Source organism: Stigmatopora nigra, chromosome 4 (assembly GCF_051989575.1).
Source record: "Stigmatopora nigra isolate UIUO_SnigA chromosome 4, RoL_Snig_1.1, whole genome shotgun sequence".
In the NCBI taxonomy this organism is placed as follows: Eukaryota; Metazoa; Chordata; class Actinopteri; order Syngnathiformes; family Syngnathidae; genus Stigmatopora; species Stigmatopora nigra.
In genome coordinates this window covers 2,485,585-2,506,363 of record NC_135511.1, presented here as the reverse complement: position 1 = coordinate 2,506,363, position 20,779 = coordinate 2,485,585, and the positions used below count along the sequence as shown (strand labels likewise).

The 20,779-nt window shown below is 42.2% G+C and overlaps 1 protein-coding gene and 1 long non-coding RNA gene across 4 annotated transcripts in view; both read right to left on the bottom strand.

The window, feature by feature from the left end:
• Positions 1 to 19: 19 nt before the first annotated feature.
• Positions 20 to 20,779, bottom strand: part of LOC144195314 (uncharacterized) — a 40,600-nt gene continuing 19,840 nt past the window's right edge. For 2 of the 3 annotated variants that reach the window (XM_077714858.1, XM_077714860.1), the window contains exons 6-13: positions 19,272 to 19,390; positions 19,003 to 19,167; positions 17,927 to 18,040; positions 16,786 to 17,203; positions 12,386 to 12,546; positions 5,135 to 5,204; positions 4,641 to 4,812; positions 20 to 2,101 (exon numbers count right to left, since the gene is read on the bottom strand). In XM_077714858.1, the coding sequence (XP_077570984.1) occupies positions 1,733 to 2,101; positions 4,641 to 4,812; positions 5,135 to 5,204; positions 12,386 to 12,546; positions 16,786 to 17,203; positions 17,927 to 18,040; positions 19,003 to 19,167; positions 19,272 to 19,390 (1,588 nt within the window). In that variant the 3' untranslated portion in view covers positions 20 to 1,732. The remainder of the gene's footprint in view (positions 2,102 to 4,640; positions 4,813 to 5,134; positions 5,205 to 12,385; positions 12,547 to 16,785; positions 17,204 to 17,926; positions 18,041 to 19,002; positions 19,168 to 19,271; positions 19,391 to 20,779) is intronic. The other variant, XM_077714859.1, reaches the window with a different exon arrangement.
• On the bottom strand, positions 10,517 to 11,735 carry LOC144195685 (uncharacterized). Its single transcript, XR_013326135.1, has 2 exons — positions 10,900 to 11,735; positions 10,517 to 10,815 (listed from the first exon to the last, which is right to left on the bottom strand). It is a non-coding gene; the product is annotated as an uncharacterized LOC144195685 (long non-coding RNA).

Sequence of the window (20,779 nt, the reverse complement as noted above, 5' to 3'; positions counted from 1 at the left end):
TGACATGATGTTATTCACCAGTGTACGTAAACTTTTGACCACAACTGTACTTTCAGTCAGCCAGTAGGAGGCAGATCACCGCCCAACGTCCTTCATGTTACCTCACCCCGAAGTTATTACACAGAAGGGATTGTGTGCCGTGCTACCTTAAATTCAGAGTCCTGGTCACCAGCGGGAATCCAGCCCACGCCACCTACCCACATCGAAGTCAGGCGAGTGAACCTCTACACCACGTGGTGGCTGATTCACAATTTTCCCCTCCATATTCTTGGTTTTAATAGGGAGTCCAAATGTGTTACTTTCTTGTATCGTTATTCTCACTCTCTTGCTACTGTGACAGTGAAATTTCACCACTACGGGATGAATAAAATTATCTAATCTAATCTATCGGGCCCTTTTGGCCCACGGAACTCTGGTGGCAGCTGACGGGTACCGGGTGGCCATGCGCAGGCGGATCTGGCCGTATCATGTGAGGAGTTCGGTGAGGCCATGGAGAGCGACTTCCGGGTGGCTTCAAGGAAATTTTGGTCCAACATCCGATGTCTCATGAAGGGGAAGCTGTGATCCTCCAACACAGTGTATAGTGGGGATGGGTCGATGTTGTGAATCAGCAAGGCCATCTCGGCTTGCCTAGAAAATATCTTAATCACAGCCTGATGTTAATTATTTTTTGTGTGTGAATACTTATTAAATCATTCCAGATTGTCTGTTAGCTTCCTTTCATTGCTTTTCCTCTGGTTGCGCTGCTTCCAGGTGTGTATTTTCGTATTTAAGCATTTAGCCAATCACATTTTAGGCAATATTTGTTTCCCGCGGTCAGAAATCTACCTGCAAGCCTTCACAATCAGTTCTACAGGCCCTGTAGCATAAAATGAGTGTTGATGAAACTGTTTCTTTAACCATTCAGATTTAGAGTTGGCGACACCAAGGCCTTCTCGCAGGCGTAGGGAAACATCTGCGTTTTCACAAACTATGATTGGCTAGTGATAGAGTACTAGCCAGAGCTAGCAAACTATCTGTAGCGAGCTGTACAAGCAAATATATTGGTGTGTTGATTTAATATCAGTTTTGTCAACCCACAATGGCTGATGGGGGAGAAGAAATGGATTTGGTTGCAGACTTACTTTCAAAGCCAGAGAAAGACTTTTCAAGAAAAACTGGACATCATTAAGAAAGGTCGTACAACTCCACAGCTAGCAAGCCTGTCACAAGCGGGAAAAGATTTTTTTTTTATTATGAGGTTATTATTGGTGCTTTTTCATGTGTCACAGCTGTAGCTGCAGTAAAGGGTTTATAGCCATGAAATAGTAAAATAGAAGGTTGGATTGATTCAGACGTATCACTTCTGAAGGCCAATGTGTGAAAAGCATGGCCCACCACTGGATTCAGGATGTCTCCCGCCTAGTGTCCATTGTTTGGTTTAGATTGGCTGCAGTAATCCCATACCTCTTGTGTGGATACACAGTAGGAAAAATGAATAGATCAATTCAGTGCTCAGAATATAACAGATATTTTAGATGTCCTTTGATCTTTTTACAATTATTCTAAACATGATTGAAACTATGCATTTTCTGGCCTTTTGATGCGTAATCATAAACCACATTATCTTAAGACATTTTGTTACAGTAAAAAAAAAACATTGAAATAATATAACTAAAATATTTTACACAGCTGGTAATATATGTATGTAGATATTTTTTTAATGGGTTGTTGACAGTTTGGTATACCTGCCTTAACCATTTTCCTGCTCGTTATCCAAAGTGGAAGGGTCTACCGCTGGGTAAAAGTGAATGTTCACTGCCACGCTGGCACGCCCGACTGAGACATGGTGCGAAATAGACACAGGGGTTCCTCCATGAGACACGCTAAGACTGTGGCGGATGGGGGCCGCCAGAGCCTCGGCCCCTCGCAAGGTGAGTGAAGACTGCAGGCCGGTGTCGGGGTACCGAGGTGAGGAGGACAACGAGGGAAAGCTTTCCCGGCACAGGCTTCGGTTGTCTGCTGCCGTCCTAGGACACTCCTCTTCTGACAACTGGAAGCTGGAAGGGGTGGCAGGAGTGCTGCTTTTCTGTTCCTCCTTTTGCACCTCGCCATCATCTACCTAGAATCCAACAACGGCAGTGCTAAAGTCAAGCTAGACAGTTTTAAGTTTGGCATCATATAGAAAAATATATTGTATTTTATCAATCTAGGTGATAAACCATGTCATATTCATACCATTAAAATTCTCATCTCATTTTCGGACTCCCCTTTTTCTCATCAGGGTCGTGAGGGTGCTGGAGCCAATCCCAGCTGACTCAGGGCCACCCTGAATTGGTGGCCAGCGGATCGCAGGGTAGAAGCAGAAACAAGGAGAAACACGCACACCCATACCTAGGGGCAATTTAGAGTGTCCAGTTAGCCTACCACACATGTTTTTGGAATGTGGGAGGAAACCGGAGTACCCGGAGAAAACCACAGGTGGGTCGACCTAGGTTTGAACCCAGGACCCCCAGAGCTGTGAGGCAGAGGCCCTAACCACTCGCATCACCGGGCCGACCCCATTAATAATATTTTTAATAACTATTTTCTCAAATAATTTTATGGGCGACGGGCGGCCCGGTGGAGCGAATGGTTAGCACGTTGGCCTCACAGCTCTGGCATCCTGGTCAGGTCCATCTGTGTGGAGTTGGCTTGTTCTACTCAGGCCAGAGTGGGATTCCTCCAGGTAATACAGTTTCCTCCCACATTCTAAAAATATGCATGGTAGGCTGATTGGACAGTCTAAATTGCGCCCATTTATAGGTATGAGTGTGCATGGTTGTCTGTCTCCTTGTGCTCTGCGATTGGCTGGCCACCGATTTAGGGTGTCCCCTGCCTCTGGCCGAGAGTGAGCTGGGATAGGCTCCAGCACCCCCTACGACCCTAATGAGGATGAGGCGGTTCATAAAATGAGATGAGAATTTTAAGAGTGTTGCTATACCATATCACACTGATACTACAATACCAATATAGCAATTTATAGAGATCTAGTTTAAAACCACCTCTCTTCCTTCTGACGATGGTTGGCAGCTGCTGTCGCTATATTAAAAAGGAGTGATTGTTGCTTTTCCACTATAATGTTAGATGTCCAATCATGTGCTGTCTTTTCACTGAGTTCATCACAAGTAAATCCAATACTGCCATTTATTGATTCATTCCCTGCCTGTCTCTCACTTCAAATTAATGGAACATCTGGGGCCGTCAATTTCATTCATTGTGGTCACTATAGGGCATCTCTGGCTCAGTTTCTGTCGATTTTGGGGTACTCCTACTCACATCCTGTTTATGTTGGACCATTTCCAGTTCATTTTTGGCCATTCTGTTCACTATGAATGTATTCCTGTTGATTTAGAGCAGTGGATACCACCTGATCCACAAAGGGCCGTAGCGGGTGCAGGATTTCATTCCAAGAAAGCAAGACAACAACTTAAGTGTGATCATTTGATTGCAGTCAGGTGCTGCTTGTTTTAGCAAATAACATAATTGGTTAAAGGAACACAGCGGTGAGGACCGGTTTAAGGATCCCAGATTTAGGATCATTCCCCTGTCATTTTCTGTTGATTTTTTATCACTTCCAGCTGAGTTTAGGCCATTTCATGATCACCTACGGTTCACTTTGGCCATTCTGTGAATTTTGAATCCATTCCTGGTGATTTTTCAGGATTTTATAAGTCTCTTCCTGTTGATGTTATGTCAACTAATTTGAGGGTATTTTCCTGTTCATTTTGGGCAATAGTATTAAAAATGAACAGCTTTCTGATGATTTAAAAGAATTCCTGTGGCCTTTTCCGTTGATTTTTGGTCAATTTCTACTGATTTTAGGGCATTAAAATGTCACCTTTTGTTCATTTTTGCGCATCCTGTTTGATTTCTGGTCACCTGATTTTCTAACATTTTGTCTTGGACGTCTAGCACAGTCAATAACGCAGTGTTAGGTTTATAAGTCTCAAATTCATTATATATTTGCTCGCAATGAAATAATCAACGGGAAGGTCGCTCCATCCAGCTGGACTTATCAAAGTTGACTGATCACACTGATCCGGGAGGACTCCAAATTGTTTTGAAACCTTGACTTCTCACAGGTCGCAAGCAAGGTTGTTTTGACTTAGACTCCGCCCCAGGTGGCGATACCGCTCGTCCTCCGAAGGGACATGCAATTGTTTTGATTTCTGACCTTAATTGTTTTGAATAAATGCCTGCTTGTTTGTCAACTCTTATGAAAATAAATGGGTAGGAGAGCATTCGATTCTTGAGAATGATCTAGGACGAGTCAGGATCGATTCTCTCTTGCAAAAAAAGCTGGATATGCGTCAGATGTCTTTCTTATCTTAAGGTGTATCTGGATATACCCTTTGGTGAACCTATCACGCAGTAATGCCATGACAATGAAAACATCTTGTAAAAATGAGATACTTTTGACTTCATTTCAATTTCAATGATTGACTTGGATTGGAACATAAACGCATGGCTGCTTTGAAGCCATTTTGCAATTTGGTAGGCCATTTTTTTCCCTTTATCTGATGTCGATTGAAATTGATTTGTCACGAGCAGATGTCCAATCCATTTGAAGCGGGGTTTGTTCATTTGCTGCCAGCCCCTCCCCCTATGTCACGTTGTACCTTAGTATCTATAAGAGGCTCGGGATAAGTCTCCACCGTGACCGAATGGGGTTCCTCACTCGTGGGTTCCATCTGTACCGTCACAAGACTCAATCCTGGAGGTCTGGCTAGAGTGTCCGAAAGATGAGCATTGTATTCCGCTATGTCTGTACACTCGTCATCTTCGAAGCCCCTGTGCATTTCAGATAGACAGAAAGGTTGTGGATGCAATGAAAAACGGCAAATTTATTTTGATTTAATTGGCAAAAGTATCATTCAGTCAAATAAATTATACATCTAGTTCCGTCACTGGCAGTCAATGTTATATTATTTGATGGTTGTAAATGGTAATCTGCCAAAGTTACGTTTTACTCAATGTAAAAACAGTCCATTTTTAAATGGACTTTGTTTTGTCTGTTACTGCTTTTTTTGCCAAGAGTCTTTCTAATTGAGTGGCAAAACAAAAACAATTCTGCAAAACATTTGTAGTGAGGATGTAATTTTGCACTACACACCGGTTTTCGTAGGGTCGCCCTGTAGCTTGGCGCTCCGTATGACGCATGGGAACTCCGAGTTTCCGCTGCGCTGTTGAAAACAATAGAAAAATGGTGCAGTTTTTTGGGATTCAACAGTTACAAGAACTCCTTATTTGACAGGTAAATACTTCTAAATACCAGCTTTTCTTTAAAGGGAAGCTCGAAAAGAGAATGTTTTGCTTTCATTGGAAAAAGCAAAAACAGAATATTCAATTTTTCTAAATATTGTTTTCATTACAACTTCTTCCTCTATTATTAAAAAAAGGAAAACCGTTGCTATTCTCTTCTTTTAATTTTACATTTTTTTAATCCTAATTTATTTAAAATATTTTTTAAAGAGAAAAAATTAGTTCTTGTTGGCCTCACCGAACTCCTCCCGTACCCAGGTTTTTGCCTCGGAGACGACCAGAGCCGTGTACTGCTTGGCCACCCGGTAATAGCCCGATATGACTCCTTTTTCAGCCGATGGCATCCCTTACTACTAGTGTCCACCAGCTGGCACCGACCACCTTGTCCGCAGTTCCGGTCTGCTGTCTCAGCAATAGAAGCGCAGAACATGGTACACTCGGACTCAATGTCCCCCACCTCTTCCCAGACTTGAGAGAAGCTCTGTTGGAGATGGGAATTGAAACTCCTTGTGACAGGGCACTCCATCAGGCGTTCCCAGCAGACCCTCAATAAACGTTTGGGTCTCCCGGGCCACACTGGCATCTGCCCCCACCATCAGAGCCAACTAACCTCCATGTGATTATCGGTTGACGGCTCCACGCCTCTCTTTACCCGATTGTCCAAGACATGCGGCCGTAGGTCCAATGCCACGAGAAAAAGGTCGATCATCGAACTGTGGCCTAGGGTGTCCTGGTACCAAGTGCACATATAGACACCCATATGCTTGAACATGGTCAAACATTATTGTCAATTTATGACGAGCGCAGGAATTCAACAACTGAACACCGCTCGGGTTCCGATCTCACTGTCATTTCCCACGTGAGCATTAAATTCCCCTAGCAGAACGAGGGAGCCCCCTGAAGCATCCCTCCAAAAAGGGTTGGTGCTCTGACCTGCTGTTTGGTGCATACGGACAAACAACTGTCAGGTCCCACTAGCTCAGGCTCTTTTCTCACCAGAGCGGTGACATTCCACGTCCGAAGAGCCAGTTTCTGCAGCTGGGGATCAGACCAACAAGGATCCCATGTTTGGCTGCTGCCCAACTGTCGATGCACTCGACCTCATTGGCCTCTCTCACAGGTGGTGTGCCCATGTGAAGGGGAACCCGCGTCATCGCTATGCCCGGCCGGGCCCCATGGGTGTACGCCCGGCCACCAGGTGTTTGCCATTGCATCCTTCCTCCAGGCCTGGCTCCAGAGTGGGGCCACGGTGACCCATGTCTGGGAAAGGGAATATGCAGTCTAATAATTTTTCTCATCATAAGAGGTCTTATGAGCCATTCTTTGTCTGGTCCCTCACCTTAGACCAGTTTGCCATGTGTGACCCTACTAGGGGCACAAGGCCCCAGACAACAAAGCTCCAAGGATCACTGGGACACACAAACTCCACCATCATGATAAGGCAATTGGGGGGAGTTTTTCGTCAAATTTTACTATTGAACATCATAACCACTAGATAGGTATTTGTTACTTTGTGAGTAGGTGGTGAATTAGAACAAATAAAACAGATGTTTTGCCTTTGTAATTCAGTGGTACCTCGAGATACGAGCTCAATTTTTTTCTAACTCAAATGAACGTTTCCCATAGAAATAAACTAAAAACAAATTAATTCGTTCCAACCCTCTGAAAAAACACCAAATACAGGATTGGAACAGGACTGGAAAAAAAGGTTTTATTTGTTCTAATCATCTATTAACAAAGTAGCACATAACTAGTGGTTTAATAGTACTTAAATGTGTGTAATAGAACTAAAATTAAACAAATTTCACGGAGGGTAGAGAGAGAGGGGCAGAGACGAGGTGAGTGGAGTGACTTTTTGCATGGCCAAGTGCTCGTAACATAACATATACAAATTTAGTTTTTAATTTTTATACCTTTCTTCTAGGGACGGGTTGGCTCTATTTGCCCCACTTCCACCCTGACTTTCAGGTGCAAGAGGAGCTGTTTGCTTTTGTATTCCCTTCAAAATATTCCAAAAATGATGCACACAAATGTCCTCACGATAGGATAACGCACGACAACTTGCCAACGAGTAGTATATAACTCTAGTATTAGCGATTGCCTCTCCATTCACAATCACTAACGTGAAAAAAAACACTGAAAAAATGCAACGCTCCGCCCAGTGCTCACAGAGACATTACACGAGGGAGTTGCGTGGAAAGAGACAGCTCCCAGGATGTTCTTATTAGCAGCCCTCATGTTCGAATTTGTCTCGTATGTCAAGATAAATATTTGCCCGAAATTTTACCCGTATCTCAAATTGCTCGTATGTCGAGGTACCACTGTATCCTGTTTTTTTCAGAGGGTGGAAACGGATTATTTGTATTTACCATATTTACTTCCATATAAGCCGCATTTGTCGGACAACAAAATTATGTCTAAGTTTAGGGTAAGGCTTATATGCGGATAAAAAGACGACATGCAAGAAACTGCAAGGTAACAACGCCATAACACATAACGTCATGACGCCATTATGCAAGACAATGCGCCGGATATGGTAATTTATTTCAAAATAGAGAAAACATAAACATATAAATCGCGAACCAAAATTTATTTTGACGTTTATGAATGAAATTAAAGAAAAAACTCACTTATGCCTGTCATTGCTCGCTCAGGGCGTCGCCATTTTATCTAGGGCTGCCATCTTACCTAGGGCACTGCCGTCTTACCTAATTGAACGTGCTCTGACTGGCCAGACGTGAGTATCCCTGATTTTGAAATAAAACAAAATCCCAATTAGATTTTTTTTCTTTTTTTTTCTTGATCGAAAGTGACTATTGCAGTAATATGAACCATCAAATTAATTGAGATATTTTACCATTGGAAGCAATATGGCTGCCACAACATCTTAAACCTCTGGTAAGAAAATTGTAATTTCGGTAATTAGAAAGCATCAGGTTCTCATCATGAAAGACTTGTTTCTTTTTTCAAATTGAATAATTTGATATTTTGCATTTACAAAGACAGGCATTTTAACTTTCTCATGATATTGACCCCAATCATCTGATTTTGATTCACACAGTATCTCAGAAATACCACGTGGGGTGATTTTTCTTAACATTTTCCCTTCAAAGCAACATATTTGTACTCTATTAAAATACAGGAATATGGAAGTGAAAATTGTGAATCAGTGGGTGGCTTATACGTGAGAAATTACGAAAATACGAGGTTGGTCCTTGAAGGCAGTAAGCTTGTATTTCAAGGTATTATTGTATGAGGGCGACTTATACGTGCAGGGCGGCTTATATGCAAGTAAATACGGTAGTTCATTTCTATAGGAAAAATTGATTTGAGATACAATTAAATCAAAATACAAGCATGGCCCTGGAACACAATAAGATCAAAGTATTACTGTATGTCCTTTTTAAAGCACTTAGTTTTGTTTTGCTTTGTAATGTACTCCATTGAATTAGGATGAAGAAAAAGTTTTGATGTACCAGGAGGCAAACATCTGACAGGTTTATTTCACAACTCATCTTTTTTAACATGCTCATTCTCGCGTTGCTCCTTCCCCCTCTTTTTGTTCTTCTTGCGCTGGTCCTTGGGCTTGGGCTGGCTAACCGTCTTGTTCAGTTTTTTCACCCCCATACAAGCCTGAGACTTCTCGTAGCAAAGAAGGATGTCCACTCGCTCCAATTTGCGAGGCCTCATCGCAGCGTAGAAGTCGTCGTAGTGGGCGTCTATGAGTTTCTTGCAGGATTCCTTCAACTCTTCTTTAGAAAACCTTTTGCCTCCTTGCAGTCTGTTGCACACATCGCTATCAATAATTAGGTCGTCGATGGCTTGCCGCTGTTTGCGAGTGGAAGGAGCGAGCATTGCGTTTTGGAACTCTTTGGCGGCGAGCAGGCAACTTTCGCAGTACGTCTTGCGGTCCACTTCTATTCCATGTATAAACAGAAAGAACGAATATCCACATAACGTGAGAAGTATCATCGACTGGAATACGTACATGTTGTCCTGGAACCTGCAACCAATGCATGTGCTGGAAATCGTTAGGCTCCAAAGACGAGAGATTTTTCAGGTTTTTCTGGTTTTCGCTCAGCTATTCCTGACAGTACTATTTGCATATTAACCCTTTATATGCATTTTGTTTGTCGTTTACTTTTTGTGTAAAGCACTCCTTGTCCTGTAGTTTTGGTCTGATTTGCTTCATTTCTGCATCCAAAAGATTTTTTATTAAATTGAGATGCACAAGGAGCCAATTTTGAGGTAAACAAGTATGCTCTCACCAAAAACTTCAAATAACAGCACAAACATTAATTTCAACATTTCTATTCACTTATAGTGATTTTTGAGTGCGACCTGCCAAAACATCTCCATTAATGATTTTATTTGCACCCCCAAAAAAGAACTATTTCCCCAAAACTAACAGCAGGTAAAACAAGTATCAAGAAAATTACCCAGCAATGACCCCAAAATCTTCAGCAATTGACCCAAAGAAAACATAAATTGAGTCTCCACAACAGGAAGTCAGCTGCACATGTCCCAAAATGTACAGGAAGTGACTTGGAAATACCTTTTAACAGTAAATGATCAAAAATATACGGGAAGTGAGTTTGGCAATTCCCCAATTTGGGTGGCCAAACCAATCCTCGAGGGCTGCTGTGGGTGCAGGTTTTTGTTCCAACCAATCCAGCTCACTTTGACCAATGAGATTTCTGCAGAAAACAAGAAGCACCTGACTGCAATCCACTGATTGCACTTGTAAGACACCAGATTGGTGAAAAGGTATCCTCTTGATGGGTCGGAATGGAAATCTACACCCCTTTAGACATCATACCCTAAAATAACCCGGAAACGGTCAATGATGTGACCACAAATGCCTGAGAATAGCAGGAATTGATCCAAAATCAACAGGACGTGACCTTGGCGCCTGCAAGTTATAAAAAAGCACTATCATTATTAGATTTTACCACTGTGATCGACCTTGCGCTGGCCATTGAAAAGAAATTACATTGGAATATATTTTTTATTTTCCAATGCAAAGGTGGAGATATTACAAGTTCTGATGTATCAGACATTCTTTACTTTGTTTAAATGAATGATGGAAGTTGAGTGTTGAAAAAAGGTTATTTTCAGTGTAAAGATGTTTCAATCTCATTAAAGTATATTTGAAAAACTAACAAAAATAAAAAATGTTCCTTTACACAATTAATTCAAACAATTTGAAAAATAAACAACAAAAGATGAACACTATAATGACAATCTAAATTTTATTGAATGATTTTAGAACTTCTCGGGAAAATATTTAATATACTGATCACCTGCTTCACTACAAGTTTGAATTCTTCACAATTCATCTCTTGAGACAGGCAGAATAGGCTGAGCATGACGTCTGTATTTCTTGTTGTCCTTTTTGACGTTCCGAAGAGACGCTCGTTTCACGTCCTTGTCCAGGTCTACCACACCGACGCATGCATCAGACTTCTCGTAGCAAAGAAGGACATCCAAGCCGCGTGGCGGGCGTCGCACTGTGGCCAAGTAGAAGTCCTCCTGGTGGGTATCAAAGTGATTCAGACAGGCGTCGGTCAGCTCTTGCGTGGAGAATCCCTCACGAGGAGGTAGCTCATTGCACACCTGTTTTTCAAACAAGAAATGGCGCAGAGCGTCCTGTCGTTTTCGGGGTTTGGTCGCTTGCAAGTGCTTCTCGAGGGTGTTTGCTGCCAGCAGGCAGCTTTGGCAGGTGGTCTCGGGGTCGACTTTTGCATTGATGACGCGCAAAATGAGCAAGCATCCGCAGAGCATGAAAAGGACCGTCCTTATGTGGCAAGACCAGAACGTAAACATGTTGGCTGACAACTGGCAGCCGTCAGCGCAGAAACTGAAAATAATCTGCTTGGAAGACCAGTAATGTTTCCAGTTTTTCTGGTTTTCTCTTCACCAAATATTTAATAATTTATTTAACCCATTCTATGGGGCAACTGATTTTAAATCTAAATATTAATACAGTGGTACCTTTTACTTACGCAATTAATTGATTCCATAACTTGTTTCGTAACTTGCATTTTTCGTGAATTTAAATTCTCTAATTCCGGTCTGGTCACCTGTGCTTGACATCGGGTAACTTCCTGTTAATTTAAAGACATTTCTAGATCACTTCAAATTTTGTAGTGCTGGGGTGCAGATGTGAAAACAGGGGGATGGACCCAATCGCAGGTAAATAGGGAAGTCAGGACAATTAAAAAGACCAAAAACGGATCCAAAATTACAAAACTGAAACAAAATCCAGAGCAAAAATACCTGGGATTCGCACCAAACACTGAGGGGATATTGACATGGTCGCAACGAGTAGTGAACAAACAAAGGGGACTTAAATACAAACACATGGGTTAATGATACCAGGCTGAGACACATAGGGAGGTGACAACAGGTTCATGCAATGGGTAATAAGTTACACAGGGAAAGATCCAAGACTAAATAAACATTCATTTATTCATTTTCTAAACCGCTTCATCCTCGGGAGGGTCGTGGGGGTGCTGGAGCCTAACCCAGCTGACTCAGGGTCAGAGGCGGGGAACACTCTGAATCAGTGGCCAGCCGATTGCAGGGCACAAGGAGACGAACAACCATGCACACTCACACCCATACCTAGGGGCAATTTAGAGTGTCCAATCAGCCTACTATCCATGTTTTTGGAATGTGTGAGGAACCGGAGTACCCGGATGAACCTCACCCATGGGGACAACATGCATGCTCCAAACAGATGGACATGACCTGGATTTGAACCCAGGACCCCAGAGCTGTGAGGCCGAAGCCACTCGCTCCACTGGGCCACCCGACTAAATCAACATAAAACACAAAAAGCACATAAACCTAACTGATATTGGCTTACTTTCTGAGAATTCATTGATTCATTACTGCTTATCCTCACAAGAGTTGTGGGGGTGCTGGAGCCTATCCCAGCTGATTTCCGGCACCAGGTGGGGGGCATCTTAAATAGCTGGTAAATTCCTGAGAATTTTTAAGCTCTTTTTGGTACTGTGGAGGTATAAAGCGTACGATAATCGGACCCTACTGTCACTCCCCTCCGACAAACCATGGGAAAACGTCTACAATTCCTGACCTGAACGTCCAGTGGCTATTGGCTGGTTCTTCTGTATCACAGAGTAAAAGGTTACAGTGATGAAGATGAAGGCCAAAGAAACACCCACGCCCACCACAATGGGCACGTCATGTTTCTCCAAGATGGGCAGCCACAACGGTGGTTCCGGCGTCACGTTATAACTGGAAGGATAAAAGAGTAGTCAAGGAAGGCACTATAGACGTGGAAGTACACTGCTTGCATACAGTTGTGGTCAAAAGTTTACATACACTTGTGAAGAACATAATGTCATGGGTCTCTTAAGTTTGCAGTTATTTCTACAACTCAAATTTTTTTCTGATCGAGTGATTGGAACAGATACTTCTTTGTCACAAAAAAACAGTCATGAAATTTGCTTCTTTTATGACTTTATTATGGGTGAACAGAAAAAAAGTGCTCAAATCTGCTGGGTCAAAAATATACACACACCAGCGCTTAAATTTGGTAACATTTTCATATCATTTTCACTTCAATTAGACGCTTTTGGTAGCCATCCATAAGCTTCTGGCAACCTTCTGGTTGAATCTTTGACCACTCCTCATGACAGAATTGGTGCAGTTCAGTTAAATTTGATGGCTTTCTGACATGGACTTGTTTCTTCAGCATTGTCCACAACTTCTCAATGGGGTTTAAGTCAGGACTTTGGGGTTAAAGTCAGGACTTTGGGGTTTAAGTCAGGACTTTGGGAGGATTCGAAAACCTTAATTCTAGCCTGATTTAGCCATTCCATTACCACTTTCAATGTGTTTGGGGTCATTGTCCTGTTGGAACACCCAACTGCGCCCAAGACTCGCATCTTTGGGATGACTTTAGGTTATCTTGAATAATTTGAAGGTAATCCTCCTTTTTCATTATCCTATTTACTCTCTGTAAAGCACCAGTTCCATTGGTAGCGAAACAGCCACACAACTTAATACTACCACCACCGTGCTTGAGGTAGGCATGGTGTACTTGGGGTTAAAGGCCTCAGTTTTTCTCCTCCAAAAATATTGCTGCGCATTGTGGCCACACAGGTCGATTTTCGTTTCGTCTCACCACAGAACTTTCCACCAGAAGGTCTTATCTTTGTCCATGTGATCAGCAGCAAACGTTAGTCGAGCCTTAAGGTGCCGCTTTTGGAGCAAAGGCTTCCTTATTGGGTGGCAGCCTCAGTCCATGGAGATGCAAAACACGCTTGACTGTGGACACTGAAATCTGTGTTCCAGCAGCTTCTAATTCTTGGCGGATCTGCTTTTTGGTGATTCTCCGTTGAATCTACACCCTTCTGACGAATTTTCTCTCAGCAGCAGGTGATAGCTTGCACTTTTTTCCTGATCGTGGCAGTGACAAAACAGTGCCATGCACTTTATACTTACAAACAATTGTTTGCACTGTTGCTCTTGGGACCTGCAGTTGCTTTGAAATGGCTCCAAGTGACTTTACTGTCCTTTTCAAGTCAAGGATTCGCTTTTTCAGATCCATCCTGAGGTCCTTTGACTTTCCCATTATAACGTTTGTGGGCGTTTGCATCGAATGAGCCCTATTTAAATGGCCTCAGAGAAGTAACCAGCTGTTGTCACTCGTAATCACTCACAAGAAGTTAATACGCCATGGTATGAAGCTCATTTTACTGACACAACTTTCTAAGTCACCAAAATTGCTAATTTGTGTTGCTGTATGTATATTTTTGACCCAGCAGATTTGATCACTTTTTCTGTTAATCCATAATAAAGTCATAAAAGAACCAAACTTCATGAATGTTTTTTGTGTCTTTTTAGGATCTGGTTCTCTTGTGCTTTTTCCCTGTGTGGCCTGTCCATGTGAATGCCCATTGTGTTCACCTGTCATTTCTCTCCACCTTGTATATCCCCGGCTTGCTCTTTCTTGTGTTACGCAGGTGTTCCTAATTGTCTTGTCTACCAATGTCTGTCTATTGAAACCCTTTGCGTTTGTCAGTCCTGGTTGGACCATCTGCATTGTCAGCTTTACACTGTGTTGCTCTGCATCTCTATGTCATGTTCCATGTTCCAAGTCCCCCTTTTCCCTATGACCTCTGTCTCAGGTTTGGTTTTGCTATTTGATTCAAAGTCCTTGTTATTTTCTGGATATCCCTCTAAAAGTATCAAAGTTTTTGTTAGAGCACTCCACTCCCTCCATAATCGATGCCGCACCTATGTGACAAGTCTAGCCAGGTTGGCTAGTAACCTGACAGGTTGCATGCCTTAGGGGCATAAATGAATCTTTATGGTGGAGTTCTTTTGTACGGCGGTCACAAACCACCAGTCCATGGACTGGTACCGAGCCATCTAGTGCAAGTCCGTCAGAAAAATAAATATTAACGTTTTCAATCTCGCCCTCCTACTTGAACTGAGAAAAGTTGTTATAATAATAAAAATTATAATAATAATAGATACCGTACTTTGATGACTAAAGGGCACACTTAAAAGTCTGAAATTTTCTCCAAAATAGTCAATGTGCCTTATAATCCAGTGAATTTTATGCATTGAAAAAAAAATAAAATGTGCCATTTGTTGAGGGTGCGCCGTGTAATGCAGTGCGCCTTATAGTCGTGAAAATACGGTAATTGTTATTATGTTTGAGACATCTTTTGCTGTCGCAGAGGTCATCCAAGCACCTCCCCACCTCGACACACTCCCTGGCCACGAGAAGATAGCAAGAGCTTTACTGGTACGTGGTGAGAAAAAGTTTAAGGACCACTGCTTTTGTACAAAATTAACATAGTAAGAACCATGTTATTGTTAATAGGTTCCATCGTGCGGTTTAGATGCACGTTGTTGTGGCAATCTGTATGCTGCGAATAAATAAAAATAAATGTTTTCTCATGTGCACTAAGACACCCCGCCTCCAACTAACCAGCATAAGAGGGATTTACGCCATAGATATGGCCGTGAAGCCGTCATGACAATAGTACACAAACACACTGCATGGGGCCAATCAGAAGGAGACACCAAGAGGAGATTGATGCCAACATGGTCAAAGCCATTGAATTTGCCAATCATCTTGACTGTGTCAAGACAAAAACAACAGCAATATTTGTACAAGAAAAGAAATGGCTGTCGGCATGTTCCTTGTGCACCAAAAACCTCTTGAAGAAAGAAACTCCTCCTGTTTGCACTACGGCGCCCCCTGAACATTCCATCGACGATCCAATGCCTCTGAAATCTGACAAGAGGACTTGAAATTCCCAATAACCTGTTTTTGTATTACAGTGTTCCCTTGCTTATCGCGGTTAATGGGGACCGGGTTAGGGTTAGTGAGTGCAGTACTTAGAGTATTTACATTTTTTATTTATAGAATATATTTTGATATAAATATGTTACAATCTTCATATGCCTATAACTGTAATATATACTTATTGATAATTGTACTTGTATTTTTGGTCACGCCGACCTGTGTGGAGTTCGCATTTTTATAGAATAGTGGGGGAGGGCCCGCGTGGTTTTCGTCCGGGTACTCTGGTTTCCTCCCACATTTAAAAAACATGCATGGTAGGCTGATTGGAGACTCTAAATTGCCTCTAGGTATGGGTGTTACTGTTCATGGTTGTCTGTCTCCTTGTGTCCTACGATTGGCTGGCCTCCGTTTCAGGGTGTCCCCCGCCTCTAGCCCGAAGTCAGCTGGGGTAGGATCCAGCATTCCCCACGACCCTAGTGAGGATTTCAGAATTTGAAAATGAGTGAGAGATGAGAGCCTGAAAGATCCTGCCAAGTCTAGGTGCTAAATGAAGTTAATTAACATAATATCTACCTATTTATTATATAGAAATTCCATTTTAACTGAACCCTTCCCCACTAATATATAAATTAATGCCCACTTTTGCCTGATGGAAAATCATTTATTAAAGGCAGTCAGATTATCAGAGGTTATCTTTTCAAATAAAGAATGCTGGTGGGAGAACTGACCCTGAAGGGCCTTCATTATATGTTTGTGTCCATGCCTCTCCAAATAAAAAACCCTTCAGAACATAAATACTATGAACACTAATGAAAAAATGTTAGGTCTACATTATCCGGGATATTCGAGGGATTACTGTATTTGCTTATTCACAGAAGTTTTAAGTTTCAAATTTGAAAAAAATGTAATAGTTATTGTGATAAAAGTCTATAGACTTATCTTTTGTTTATCCTGATAACAAATTTTATCATATCGCCCAAGCCTATATTAAAGCAACAATAATAATACAGAGAACAACAGGCTAAATATGCATTTGTTAACATAATAGTTTTTCAGCTAACTAGCCTTAAAATAAGGCTCGTCAGCTTGGAAAACAACGCAAGTCACATGCCAGAATTAGGCATGGGGCCAGCCAAACCATTAAAAAAAAGTGTTACTTATAGTCCGGAAAATACGACAATTTAAAATTCTGTGTTGTGTCTACCCACCGAGTGTTGTTCCCGGGTTCGGGTGACTGCAAAGTGTTTCTCCCCTGCTCATCTCCCGCTTCAGATGCCCGCTCAGGAATGGAAACATTCAGTCCTTGGACTGCAAAAGGTTCCGGAGTAGGAGGATGCTTCCGGAAGGAAGAAGGCCTTTGAAGAGAGCTCTGGAGCTGGACCAGGGGAGATTCTGTTGTTTGGCTGAGAGAGGCATCTGTGTAGGCTTCCGAAGAAGGGACATTGTCCATTTGGTCTCCAAAAGAAGGAGAAAGTTCCATGAGTAAGTCATGGAAAGGTGGAGATGGCAGCATCAGGGGATGAATCTGAGTGGGGGAATCCTGGGCGGGAGCGGTGCTGGGAGACGTGGCGGTCATCTTATGTCGTGGTTTTGATGTGGTGCCACAATGTGAGCTTGAAGAGCAACCTGAAAGGAGCATTTTAAGCAGTAGCTTTTTATGGCCAAAAGCTAACTCAAAAGAAGTTAACCGCAAGGAAGCAACATAGAACATAACATTGAAGACTATATAACATAGAATAAAACACATAGACTACATGAGGACCCTATGGCTCAAAAACAAGACTGGCCATGTAGATTCTGTTTATGATGTTAATAGCACTGAAACAGAAGTATTCACAGCCTTACAAATTTAAATGATTCAGATTGTCGATGAAAGTCAAATACATGTTGGGTTCAATGTTGGTTCATTTTTACTAATTTTTGGACACTTTCGGTACATTTGGGGGAATTATGAAGTCATTTCCTCTATATTTGGCATTATTTTCTGTTGATTTTGAAGTATATTTGTCATATTTTGGGTCACTTCCTTTAGATTTTGGAGCATTCCTTGGGTGACTTCCAATTCATTTGAAGAACCTGTTTATTTGGGGGCATGCCAGGTAACTTAAAATCAAATTTGTGGCATTTTTTTGTAAATAATAATGGTCACTAGACACTGAAAGAGTTCAAGAAGAATAGGGTTTTCTATTTATGTGGCATTGAAAATGGTATCAAGTAGTGAGCATTTTTGTGAGTATTGAAAGTTTTATTTGCTTGACACCAACAATATTTTAAACAAGGCTTTGAAGCACAAGTTCTGGTTGAAAACCACATTTTCAAGCCAAAGTCAGGTGACTTAAGTGAGCCTACCTGTGACCAGGAGAAGGCTGCGTCTCCGTTGTCGTCCAGCTCGGTTCTCCGCCATACAAAAGTATTCCCCTGCATCGGATTCTTGCACGCTGGGAAAATGTAGAGATCCATCCTCTAGAGCAAGGGTGGTGAACAAGTTTGACACAAAGAGCAGAGATTTTAAACTGTCAGAGTCAAAGAACCAACACCACACAGAAATGTTTGGTGGTCCCTTACATCAGAAGCAGCATAAAAAAATCCAATCCGCCAAATTATTTTTAAAATATAATTTATTATTTGTTTTTAATGGGCCCTGATGAATCTGAGTGTGTTTTAAGAGAAAATATAAATAAAAGAAACATGAAATGAAGGAAAGAGTGAATACAAAATATGATAGGAAGCAAAGAACCGCATTCATTTTGGCCGTAACCCACGTCTTCGCCACCACTGCTCTAGAGGTTCGGCATATCATAAGCAGTCAGATTGTACTTAACAAAATCCGTAATGCCTAGACCCAGAGGATGTTTTGAGGATAGACCTCCAATTGTCTGTTATCCACCTGCAGTAAATTTAAATGTGTATGTCATCAAATTCATTTGAAAATCTTCTTGCTGGAGCCTAACTTGGTCGTCTTCGAGCGAAGGGCAGACTACACCCTAAAAAGGTCACCGGTCAGCCATAGGGCACACAGAGAGACAAACGACCATCCGCACCCCCAATCAAACCGCCTCCAACGGGAACTGAGCCGTGCCTGCCCGCACCGAAGTCAGACAAGTGAACCTCTACACCACAAGGCGGCATTCAAGATAGTATGCAGTAATTTATACTGCAGCTATATTCAGGCGAAAGGGAGACTAAATCCTAAACTGGTCACCAGTCACTTGTAGGGCACACACACAGATGGACAAACATTTGCATTCATAATCACATTGCCACCGAGTGAGAATTGATGTCACGCACCAAAATCAGGTGAACCACTAAGTTGTGATTTAAAATAAAATAGATTTTTTTTCAACGTACTTTATCAATAGAATCACTGTTTGAATCAGTATCATGAGGCAAATGGTATCAGTGCAAGTGGACACAATGACACTCACCATCTACGTGTTTCCCTTCAAAGTTAACCACGGGGTTCCTTGCGTCACGGTCTCTCGTCCAGGTGTAATGGATGGGCAGGACCCCAACGGCCACGCAGGGGAGCACGGCCGATTCCCCAAGCTCGCGAGTCACTTTGACCAATTCGCTCACTATGACAGGACTCACTGTGAAGTCAATCCAAGGAATAATTCCAACATTGAGCTATAATCTGTGTCCCAAATTCATATGATTGATTTTCTTTCAAAAAGAAGATTTTTCAGGGACGTACCTGTGACGGTAAGTGTGACTGTGGCCTGACTGTGGCCGAGCGCGTTGGAGGCGTCACACATATACACTCCTTGGTCGTAGCTCCGAGTGGATTCGATGATCAGTGTGGCGTTCCTCCATCTTTGAATACATACATTCATTCATTCATTCATTTGCTGAGCATCATATCTTCACAAGGGGCGCAGGAGGTGCTGGAGCATATCCCGGCTAACTACGGGCCAGGCGGGAACATCCTGAATCGGTGGCCAGCCGGGGACAAGAGCTACAAACAACCCCTCATGCTCAGACTCATACATAGGGGTAATTTAGAGCAGCAGTCCTTCACCACTGGTCCATGAACTGGTACCAGTCCGTGAGCCACCTGGTACCGGTCCATCAGAGAAGTAAATAGTGTTCCCTCGGTCATCGCCGTTAATGGGGACTGGGACCACACGCGATAAGTGAATTTCCGCGAAGTAGGGATTCCCCTTCAAAAATGCTAATTTGAATTTAATTTAAAAAAAAATACCCCCTCCCCCCTGTATTTAGTACACCATATAGAATACGGGTCATATAAAAAAAAAACCTTAAAATATGTTGTCTCAATGTAATATTTGTATTTTTTATTTATTTATTTTTTCAAAAAAAATCTGCGAAGCTCTGAGTCCGCAGTGGCTGAACCGCGAAATAGCGAGGGAACTGTGTACAGTTTTCAATCTCGCTCTCCTACTCCAAATGACTAAAGTTGTTATACAGTAATTATCGTTGATAATGCAGGCCAGACATGGCCGCGATAATCGAAAAAAAAGTAGGATCACCCCTATTATTACTACCATACTACATGTTTTCTCGCCTATACAAAAATAAAAGTACACAAAAACAATTATCAAGAAGTGTATTTATTGAATATTACAGTTATAATCATATGAAAAGAAAACATTATATAAATACTTTAAGCACTATGCACAGTGAAAATAGTTCCTCTGCGCTTGATATAAATCCAAAACATAGGTCAATGGAAGTTTTTGTCCAAGTCTTTGAACGGGAGCCCCCTTTCAGCAAGGTTTGTGAAAAAGTTTGTGAAGGCTTTTGTGATCCAGGCTTTCTGGTTGCTCATCCAGTAGGAAAGAGGCAAGGTTATCTTCTTGTTTTGCTCCGCTTTTTAGCCTAAATCCCCGCTCCGCAATGGAGAGGCGGCTAAAGCTCCGGTAACGATTCTTCCACAAGCCACGAGGGAGGCATTTTAAATGAAAATTCAAAATCCAAACAAAGCTGTAAAAGCCTCAGCATTGACTCTATCCAAGTGCTTTGAACTTTGTGCTTTTTGCAACCTTTGCCACTCAACTTCACTCATTACATGGATTGGTTTCTTTGTGCTAGACGTTGTTGGAGCCAATCAGCCATGCATCCGCTGTTGTGCACACAGGATCAGCTGTGAGCAGTGGACAATAGTGCCGGGAGAAAAGGCGACATTCCAGACTGAGCCTTCTATCATTGTTATGGGAATGTGAGATATGTCCTCGGTCAGAT